We start from the raw sequence: 11,438 nt of genomic DNA, 5'->3' as shown, positions 1-11,438 counted from the left end.
TTAAATAATTGAGTGAACCATTTGTTTGGATTCAAAGTTGGCTCTATTACACTTCTAATCTTGCATAAAAGTAACTTAAATAAGGAGGTGAGTTTCAAATATAATTATCTTATTAATATAAATATTTTATTTTTATTTTTTTTATAAAAAAATTATATCCCATATGTTTATATTTAGGATCAACATAAGTATTGAAGTTAAAATTCAATAAGAAGAAAAAGGATAACATGGTTTATATATATATATATATATATTAGCCTTCATGTCAATAATTAAAGAGTTGGAGTACACTGTACAGAAACAAATTATACAAAAAATAATGAAAACTAATTTGTTCTTGAAGCCTCATTTTATGGCAAAGAGTGGAAACCAAAAAAAGAAGAATATTTCGCTAAACAAGATGATCCAAAATAATCAAATGGCTTAATTTTGCCCTTGGCCAATTACAATTGTTGTCATTAACCATCTTATCACTGTAAATTTAAAACTCAAATATATATATATATTCATATACTAGTTGTCCTTCTATCGAATGAAAAATCTTTCAACTCGATGTTAATTTCATGTTGTGTGAGTTCACGTCGTTCATTAAAGTTTAGTTCATTTATGTCATTATCGATGTAGTCTACTTGAACTTGATCCTCCATATTAACATGGTGGTGAGAAGTGGAGGAACCTTCGGTGTAATTAGGGGGGGATGGGGACAAAGAATCCGTGTCTGAAAGCTCGATATCAAAGTTGGATCTCCTAGGAGAAGTATGGAGACTGTCGACTTCTCTCCGATAGTTTCTAAGGAGATGAACCGGGGAGGTGTGATGAGATGGGGTGTTTGGCCTGCTTGAAAATGGGGTGACTGAACCCTTGTTATGTTTGATGTGTTTCTTAGCCGTGTGATGCCAATTCCTTAGAGCCGTCGCTACCCTTTCATTGAATATGGTTGGTTTCATGTTTGTACCCATCTGATGATACCAAAAACTTTAATTAATTAAAATATTTGACTTGGATATTGAAATATAAATATACATATATGCTTTTCGACTTACCTGTGTAACAAGGGCGTAAAGAGGTAGTGTGACGTAGCTGCAAAGAATTTGAACTAGAATCCTATGTATAACAAAGTTAGAATAAAATTATTAGAACGTGAAAGCTATTATTTTAAATATAAAATAGAACCATGTACCAAAAGAAATTATAAATATGAAAATTTGAATGTAGAAATTGAGATTTTGACCCCATTGAAATTCTGATGACGACATCTTCCACATGCTCATGGAAGCAAGACTTTGATCCAAATTCATACTGTATTTCACAACCATAAACTCCATTAGAAAAGAAAAAAACACACACAAAATAGTCCAAGCAAGTTATCAAGGAAAAATGGTGAAGAAATTTACCCAAGTACATGCAAAGAATGCAAGCTGGAAAGCATTCTACAAAATTTAAAATTAAAAAAGAAAATGTAAGTAGAAGATAATTTATGCAGCCTTCAATAATAATGAAGAAAGAAATAGTTTATTAAGAAAAGAACCTGGAAAAGAACGAAATTGATAAGATAGAGAATGAGGCGGGGGCGGTTGAACCAGAAAAGGTCATCGCCGGGCTCAACCACTGGCACTCCTTTTACTACTTCTCCTCTCTCTTGAATTCTTAGCCCCATCTTTGTTATTATCACTTGTAACTTTGTGCCCACTAGCAGTATGATCTGCATGTTCCCTTAATTTATTCCTCTTATATTTAAACAAAATAGGATTCAACACATTAATTAATTAAGTAGCATGCTTACAATCAATGGGATAAATGGGAGCCATAGATAAGAAAACCATCCTGTATCATAATAAATAAAATAAAATTTAATTACTATTTCAATCTATAAAATAGAATGGAAAAAATAGTAGACATAATTGACTCACCATGAGTGTTGAGGAGTAGGAAGAGTACAGCAAAAAACCATATTGGAGGGCTGCAAAATTGATGGAAAAAGAAGAAAGATAAACAATGGATTTATGGAGAACAGAGAAAGGAATGATGAAACTAATTACTTACCTAATGCCCACAACAACATTGAAATCTTCTTCCAATGATCTATTAATATATTTTTGAAAATCAAATTTGGTTTCGCTATGGGGTGCCAAGTGTGCCTGAAAATTAAAATTCATATATATTTACTTTAATTAATGAATTTAAAAAATAAATAAAAAACAAATAATTACCATAATAAATCCATGGCGGAGAGTCAAGTAATCAACTTTAGGGACTGACCTAACAAACTGTCTAAAGAAACACACCTGCAAATAAATAAAAACAAATTTGCAACCATTGGTGTATTCTTTTGTTTATTAAATATATTATACTAAGAATATAAATGAAACCATTTTTTTTTTAAATTAAGTATGAGTCAGGTTTAGTAAGAAAACGTGGGAAAATCAAAGATATATAAAAAGCCAAAAGTGTTCCAAATTTGGGAATTGCTTTGGATATTATTGTCTGTGGTCCTGTGTCTATAAAAGGCAGTTTGGCAACCTTAATGTTCTATATAGTATGTGTTTTTTACTGGGCAATATTTGATACAAGTCTTTAATATGTATTCATATAAGTCCTTTTAATGTGCTAACTGAACAGAAGGGATATGGCTAATTTTACAAATAAAAAAAAATGAAACCTTATTCAAATATGATATTTAATATTATTTAAAAATATACCTATAAATAGAATAATATGTAAATCTTGGCAGTAAGGCTTTAGCATGCAAAGCGTATCGTTAATTTTATAAAGTAAAAAGAGAAGAGAGGGTGAAATTTGGTTACAATCCGCATAAGAATGGGGTTTTGGGTCCAAAAGCTAAGATGCCTCCTTCCAAATGATGTTTCCCTTGCAAATCTGAACCGCTCCGGATCTGTCACCAAATCAATTTTTATTTATTTTAATTTCTAAAAGAGATCATCATTTTCAAACTTAATTCCCCTCTCTTTTTATGTAAACCTCAAGTCAATGTTGGAAGATCATAAAATACATGGACCACGTTTTCAGTAAACTACACCAAAAATAATATCTAGTCTGTACTAACCATGTGAGAACTGATATTCGATTGTTCCTGTTTCCTTTTCCCATCTCTTCCACCTTTTCATCTACAAAAAAAAAGAGAGAGTTATTTCATGTTTTGTAAACTAAAAAGGAGGAATATTAAGAAAATAGTACCTTAGCTGTCCCCAGTGCCAATGTAAGAACACAATAAAGGACATGAAAAAGAGCTAGCACAAATATGAAAAGGTGAAGTTGGTGGATTCCTTCCGATGACACAAACGGCACTTTACCCTGCACCATTAATGATTTATTTACAAATCATTGATTATTTGATGCATCAATGGGGCCTCAAAATTTTCCCATTCTATGCAGTCCAATAATAACAAATCATTTGACATGACAATTTATTCAATTTTTAGTTTTTTCTCATAAACTTTATTGTAATTAGATGGTGTGAAAATGAACGTTTTACCAATTTTGAGTCGTAAAAGAAAAGCAACTTGAGAATATTATTACATACATAAATTAGCTGGGGTCATACCTGAGCTGCACATTTGTCCACTGAAGGTCCCGCCAATGAACGCCGGATAACTACACCCGAGTTCGAGACAGTGAGAAGTCTCCGGCGATGCTCGGTATCTGTTTTATCTTGATCATCAGATTCATTCAATTTCTCTTCTTGTTTCTTATTGCATGGATGCCAAGTAGCTGCAATTTCCTTCGATATGCATATATCTGATATTAAACCTTGTCCTACTGTTAGAAGCAAGGATATAAATCCCAGCAGCATAAGCTCTGCAGAAAAGAATACCCATAATATATATATATCACTTCTTTGTCTATATGGATTATAAATTCATTCATTAAGTTGGGTTAAAATGTTTGACCTGATTTAATCTTTTCCAGTGCTTCATAAAGTGCTCGTTTATGCTTGTTCTTCAACCACTGCAAAAACAAGTATGAGATTTGGAGATTAAACATCCATTAGAAGGCCCCAAAAATGAGGCTGAAAGAAAAAATCTTACCTTTCCAATCATATGGAGAATGTGTTCAATGATGATTGAAATCAAAACCAAAGCAAAACAAACAACAGCAACAGCCCATGTGGGTGTTTCCTCCAGAGTTCTTCCTCCACTTCCCCCTGCCATTTTTTCCTTAATTTCCTCAAACTTCAAATTCACTTTGATGAAAGCCCTCGATGATCTATTTGTGCTGATAGAATGAAGTTTGTCAAGTAGTAGTTTTAGAAACAAAGAAATATATATGAGTTCTTCAATACATAGAGAAGGAAAAGGAATGTGAATACAGATTCTTCTATCAAAAATAAGGTCTAAAATGCTTTGAATATTTTAAAAGAGAATTTTAATGAATTTTGGCAGTATTTATTTTGTTGAAAGCGATATGAAAGAAAGTTGCAGCGGAAAGCAGCGTAGAAAGGCAAGTTGGGATGACTTTGAGAACGCGTAGGGCCCAAAGGAAAGAGAAAATCAAATTTTAAATAATTGCCCCATGAGTCTTATCAAATAATTTAAAAACCAGATGTTTTGGATAAATTTGAAATTTTTGTTTGTTTCTTCGTCTTGATGTAATTGCTGATGATCACTCACCTGAGTTAATTTTTTTTTTCACTTAGGTTCTTTTTGTATGAGCGAGGTATTTATTTATTATTAGTGTAAAAATAGAGATGATATTGAAATTAGATATTATAACGATACTATAGTAAGAGACAAAAACTAAAATAAGCTCAATTCAGTGGAGATAAACACCCATACGAATGGCCTTAATCTCAAGAATTTTTAGAATTACCTTTTTGAAAAAAATTTATAGAAAACATCTTTTTAATTTGATTTTGAAAAAAATAAAAATATTTATTAAAAGTGATTATATAAAATAATTTTGGCATAATGTCAAATTTAGTTTCCAACGTTTACATTTTTTATCAATTTGATCATTATTCTTTTCTTAGCTAAATTGACTTCCAGCCTTTAAAAAAGAGTCAAATCGTTCTTTTTAATATAAATCTTTTTAACGATGTTGGTGTGACAACCCACATGAACATGACCGTTTACATTTTCTTTCATGCTAACATGACACTATTTGTTTTATATGTCATGTCAATGAAAAATTTTTAAAATATAGAAAATAAAAATATTTAAAATCTAAAAAAATTATAAAAAAGTTCATAACAATTCAAAAAAAATTGATTGTCCCGCTCCATTATATTAAATTATTATTTTACCCATATATATTTAAAATTATTAAAAATATAAAAATGTGTTATAAAAAATTCACAAGTTTTATGTTTAAATATATAATTGCTTTTAAAATATTAAAAATATTAGAAATAACTAGAAAAAAATTAAATTGAAGCGGGGCAATGTGGATGATGGGGTAGAGAATACAAACTGTGAAGTTGTAATGGATTTAACAACATTTGCCCTTACCTGGGTCCATTACCATCCTTAATAATATCTTGATGGCCATGGATGTCGAGTTTAAGAGTGAATGTTTGATCAACATATTTATTTTGTCATTGGCCCAACCAACTTCATTGAATACAATGGAAGTCAGCTCCTATGGTTGTCGATTTCCACTCTATAAAAATCCACTCATCCTTCTTTTCTTCTCATCCAAAATCTTCTCATACTCTCAAGCTTTACAAAAGATTTACTCTTATTTACATAGTTTTTCAGAGAGAAAATAATTGATCACATTGCCAACTACTCCTTCAATATAATGAAATCTCTAATTCATTTTTTTATTTTTCATTATTATAAAAACATTTTTAAGATTTCCATATTTTAATATTATTTTTATGATTTTTAACCATATAAAAATCAAACTCTCCAGACCTAACACAATTTACACTTCTTGAATCTCGACCCTCATATCCAAAAATGCTTGAAAGATGCCAATTTATTTGTGGCATCTAACATGACAAAGTTCCAAGTCAATTTGGAATGGTTTCAACATTCGTGGAAAGATGGAAACCGGAAACATTTACATTCCATTTTTCATAGGGGAAGAAACAATTACTTTAAAAAATGTTGCTTTAATAACAAACCTTCTGATCAATAGGAAAGCAGTGATCGAACATAATAGCATCAATGCAGAGAATGAGTGCCACTAGTTGTTAGGTGTCATGTCTTCAAGGGAGTTACCAGAGAATGATCTAGATGGGTGCCAGTTGAAGTACACATGGTTGAACAAGCTTGTCCAATTGGCTTCCCCACCACATGCTATTGTTGTAGAGATTGATTGATACAAGAGAGCTTATATACTCTGGATGATTAGAGGAATGTTCTTCACATACAAGTTTAGGAACAAGGTTCATACCATGTTTCTTTTGCTGGTGGAGGATTTTTAAGGAATAAGGTAGATTCATATGAGGTTTTACTACTCCTATGTATCTCTATAAGGTGCTTACCAAGGTGGTTCGTGAACTGACTGACCAAGTCAACGATTGTTGCTTGCTTCTATAGACACGGGCATGGATACGCATGTCATGGTTAGCGTCTATCCCTTATCAATCATGGAAATTCCCTTTTAATTGAAGGTAAAATAAATCAAATTGTATAATAAATCATTAAACATGTTTAAGTACCAATACTTAGTATATTCTATTTCTTATATATTGGACTAGATTTAGTTGTCGGTTGGATCATACATACTATAGGAAGAACTTAAAATGGATGTGTTGAAAGAGGTGTGTTGATATTGGATTCTCATTCAATCGAATTCAATTTTCATGTTAGGTACTATAAACATAATTTACATACTTGTGCAGTTTTAGTGGATGCCAAACCAATGTATCTCTCGAGCTAGGATTAACGAGAGACTCTAATGAAATAGCTTTTGCTCCATTTTGTGTAAAAAGCGTCCAACAATCTCGCATTCCAACCCCTTCCATTCAAGCACATCAATGCCCATACCCTTGAGCCCCTCGAGAAAGTGCCATTATAAAATGAAGTCAACCTAGCAATGTCATTAGAACCCTTACCTTTCCTTCTATATTCAAAAATCAACCATATCCTTGATCTGCCAAAATAACCTCAATTCTGAACTCCTTGACATAATGTACAGGCTTGTCCAAATTAACAACAATTTATCCATCAATTTCAGCCTCAAGAGACTTCTATCTAGAAAATATTGTGTATTAATAATATGCTAAAAAAATGAAACCACGGTTTTTCAACAATCTATAAACATTTCTTCCAAGTTAAGCCAAGTTGAAAAATTTTATGTCTTGGAAGCCAAGTCCCCCATCAAATTTGGTTTGTGCATGGTGTCCCATGCTAGTATGACCTACCTTCAGTTCTCACCAGTCCACCAGAACATATGCATGACACTCACAATGGCATTAGTGATAGAGTTAGGCTTAGGGAAAACACCCATTGCATAATTCGACAATGATTGCAATATAGATTTTATGAAAACTTCCTTATCTCCATGAGACAAGAGGCATTTTGACCAACTCTAAATGCTCATGTGAACTCAATAAACCAGCTTATGGAATGCATTTGTCTTGTTCCCACCCAAACCAATGAGAGCCCCAAATAAAACTTCGGATCTTCCACTGTTGTTACCTCTAAAATTTCTCTCATGGCTTCTCTATGCATTCTTCAAGTATTCAGACTAAAATAAAAAAGTGATTTCTCTAAGTTAACCTTTTGCCTAAAGCTACTCTAATAAATAGCTTAAATTTATCATATGTCATTATTGTTTAATTAAATTTAATTAATAAAGAAATCAATCAAGAAATTAAACCTTTTTAAAACTCTTTTATAAAGAAATCTTATTATTTAAGGATTATTTTATCTCTAATTAATTAATTAATTTAATAAGAGATAAATAATAAATAAAAAATTCATTTCTTGTAGAACCCTCAAATAGAAAAGTTAAATTATATAAGAACTCTCTTTTATTCAAGTAATTGGCACTACAAAAAGGCGGTCACCTCAAGCCATTCTACACATTCACAATTTCGATAAGCCCAGAAATTCTCATTTGAAATCTCTGAAGAAACTGAAGAATTTGAAGAAATTTTAACAAATGTCAAACCCGTTCTAAAAAAAAAAGCCACCTAATCTAGTTCAATTGAAGAGACGAAGCCAAAAGTCATTTTTTGAAGAAAGCGACCTTTCAATCCAAATAAATTGAAAAGAGGAGGTCAAAATCCATTTTCAAGATCAAGTATTGATGACCCTTGAAGTGAACATCATTGTTTCACGATCAAATCTAAAAGACCCTTGAATCCAATCAAATCAAATTCTCAAGCAAACATCTCGCCAAACTCAACTTCAAGATCAAGTTTTAATAGCTTTTGAAGCAAGCCACATCATTCCAATATCAAGTCTAAATGACCTTCAAATTGAAGCCAAGCCGAAGAGAAGAATTAGAGTTTTCTTTGTAGAGAAATATCCAGATATTGTAACTTCTTTTCAAAGTTAATAAATAAAATTTCACCCCAAATGTCCAAGTCAATATTCAAATCAAAATTTTTGTGTACAGCTCACTTTCCTTGCTTTTTTATGGACAAATACCAACTTATCATCTACGGTAACACCCTTCACCCGGTCTGATCGCCAAACCTGAGTTTCAAGATGCTACTTCAGGTTTTGGAACATTCACACGCAAATCATAACATTCAATTCAATTTAAATCATCAAGTTGTTCTAAATACATACATAATAGAAGTTATGGACCAAACAGAGACTATATCGAGCATACAAACATAGTTTAACAGTTTTGAGCATGATTAAGGACCAATCTAAAAAATTTTAAAACTTTGGAACTAGGTATCAATAACAAAGGAATAAATAACAATAATTTTATGATAGGTATCAATATTATTGATACGGTTTTGACATTCTACCTTTTTCAAAACACTGTTCATGTGGTCAAGTTTGGATACCTTGGTCCCTAGTATCGATACTTTTACCCAGATGTCTAAAATCATAAGTTTTAAAGTACTTTTATGCTCAAACTAAAGCTTTTTCAAAAAATAACTTAAGTACACATAAAACCTTTATAAAACTCATTCAAAACATGCTTAAATAACCATATTTCAACCATTTTCAATCAACTTATAGCTAACCTCAATTAACCAACTAACCATTTCAATAACATCTTATAATCACATATCATTTTCAAATTCAATCTATGGCAATGTACCATTACTCAAGTCAATTCATACTAATATTTCAGTCATGTACTAAATGACTAAATTTATGTTATACAAACTATTAGATCTAACATTTAGTACACCACCATCCATATTAAACCATATGAACTTCATTCCCATATCATATCAATTCATCTTTATACCAAATATAAGCCAAACGTCAATTTAATTTCAATCACTACTTCGTTTCATAATCCAAATTTTAACTCACATTCATCGATTTGTCACATTTTTATATTGGCCCTCTTGGCTTGTATAACTGATTCACAAGATGTATTTGTATCATTCGATCATTATATCAGCTCAATCTAAATATCATTTATTACATTACATTATACATGTCCATATTAACTTGAGTCAAACTCATATGGATACATGGATCCAACAAATCACACCAATTTGGCACCCAGTGCCTATCGAATAAATCTGAAATAGTAAGTTACGCCCAACGCAAGTCAGTAAAATCGACAAATAGATGTGCCCAGCACTGGTCGGTATACATGAAAAATGGGTGTGTCTAACACTTCCCAACACGTAGTCGTATAACCCTGAACCCTTTCTATCCTATAGCATGCCAACTATATCTGACTCTACCCGAACAGTTAATAGGGTAACTGTTTCTTAATTTCATTACACAATTGCATCAACCAATCATCAATTCTCAATATGATAGCATATCACATAACAATATCGATTCAATTTCAAACTTATAACATTATATTATATTTTTACATATATTCAATTCGGTCTTTATCACTATCAACCGGTCTAAATTGAATCAATTCAGCTCATTTCGTTAAATCATTACTTTATCACATAACATATCCTATTTTAGTCCAATTTAAGGTCAATTCCTTAATTATTTCAATTTGTAATTCATCGTATTCAATCTAATATGTTATATCACCTTTTTGTACTAAATTGTAAACAATCAAAATTTCAATTAAACATAATTACAATTATAATTCTAAATGAATAACAATTTAACACTAACATATCATATAAACTTACCTGGTCAAAATAGCAAACGATCAATTCTCTAAGGACTAATCAACAAATTTCCCTTTTTACCCCAATTAATTCTAATTTGGTCCAATTCTCAATCTATACAATTATTCAATTTAAACCCTCTTATATCACCCTATTATAAACATATATCAACTCAATTTTATTATTTGAATGTCCCTAAAGTTTTTCTTGAAGAATTGCTCTTAAGTTTCTTTTAGAAGTTGTTTTAACAATCCTTCTGGTTATGGGAATCATCTTCAAGCTTTTTCTTGCCAAGATCTTTTTCTTGTAGGGGGAATTAGAGCCACTGAAAGGAGTTGTGGGTTCTTAATTTTTCCAAGCCTTCTTAGGACATCATCTTCTCTTTTCTATCATTAATTTATCGTTTTTTGCTTATTTAAGTTAGTTCTTGCTGTTTTGACTTGTTGATTTTATTTATTTTCATTCTAGGTTAAATTTTCTTCAAAAAAGACTTTCCCCTATCTTGTTCCATCAAGAAACACATCAAAATTAGGATTTTTAATATTTTCTTGTTGTTTAAAACATTCTTGCACAAAACACTTTGCTTTTGTCTTTAAAATCACTTCTAACAAATATGTTTGTGTTTTATTTTTCCAAGTCTAGTTGGGGCATTTTGTTAAGGTCCAAGGACGGTTTCTTTCCATCCAAAAAACCCTAATTCATTCTCTTTTGGACTTTTTACCAGCCAGTTCATCTTTCTTTTATTTTAATTCCATTTAACTCTTCTTTATGATAACTAATGTGTTTTCATTGTTTCTCATTTTAGTTACGTTCTTCTAGAGATCTAGGATAAATTCATAACTTAGACAAGCTACAATTATGTTTTCCACGCGTGCCGTATCAATGATAAGGAATGATGCATGGGCTGCCTGTCAACACTTTCTTGTAATCTTTCTGCTAGCAAACTTCACCAAAAAATAGTTGCTATCGAGATCAACCAATTCATGGTCACCTGACAGGTTCCAAAGATTTTTAATTATGCTATCTAGAGCCTTGTATCTGATTGTGTTTTCTAAAGAGGCAAACAATCAATGTTTTCTTCATGTTTTGATCAATCAACTCATGAACACATTCAGAGAAAGAAATTGTATTGCCCTAATTTATCAAACTCTATTTTTATGAACTTTGTCATAAATTAGTATATGTTTCAGTGGATAAGTGATTTGTGTGTGTGTTTGAAGTCTTAGGTTCAAGTCTCACTTTT

The 11,438-nt window shown here is 31.2% G+C and overlaps 1 protein-coding gene across 3 annotated transcripts; it reads right to left on the bottom strand.

The window, feature by feature from the left end:
- Positions 1-401: 401 nt before the first annotated feature.
- LOC121219449 (MLO-like protein 6) lies at positions 402-4,360 on the bottom strand. 3 transcript variants are annotated; one of them, XM_041097634.1, is made up of 15 exons: positions 4,047-4,356; positions 3,909-3,966; positions 3,563-3,816; positions 3,196-3,312; positions 3,065-3,125; positions 2,805-2,893; positions 2,211-2,285; positions 2,044-2,138; positions 1,911-1,960; positions 1,784-1,824; positions 1,529-1,702; positions 1,395-1,430; positions 1,232-1,299; positions 1,044-1,104; positions 402-959 (listed from the first exon to the last, which is right to left on the bottom strand). In XM_041097634.1, the coding sequence occupies exons 1-15, from the start codon at positions 4,167-4,169 to the stop codon at positions 507-509; spliced, it is 1,755 nt and encodes a 584-aa protein (XP_040953568.1). In that variant the 5' UTR covers positions 4,170-4,356; the 3' UTR covers positions 402-506. The 3 variants fall into 3 exon arrangements, with proteins under 3 accessions (XP_040953568.1, XP_040953570.1, XP_040953569.1); XM_041097636.1 differs by lacking the exon at positions 1,044-1,104 and having other exon boundaries at positions 4,047-4,360; XM_041097635.1 differs by lacking the exon at positions 2,211-2,285 and having other exon boundaries at positions 4,047-4,355.
- Between the last annotated feature and the right edge of the window lie 7,078 nt (positions 4,361-11,438).

Source organism: Gossypium hirsutum, chromosome D07 (assembly GCF_007990345.1).
Source record: "Gossypium hirsutum isolate 1008001.06 chromosome D07, Gossypium_hirsutum_v2.1, whole genome shotgun sequence".
Lineage (NCBI taxonomy): Eukaryota > Viridiplantae > Streptophyta > Magnoliopsida > Malvales > Malvaceae > Gossypium > Gossypium hirsutum.
Note: the sequence above shows the minus strand (reverse complement) of the source record. Positions and strands in the feature narration are given on the sequence as shown.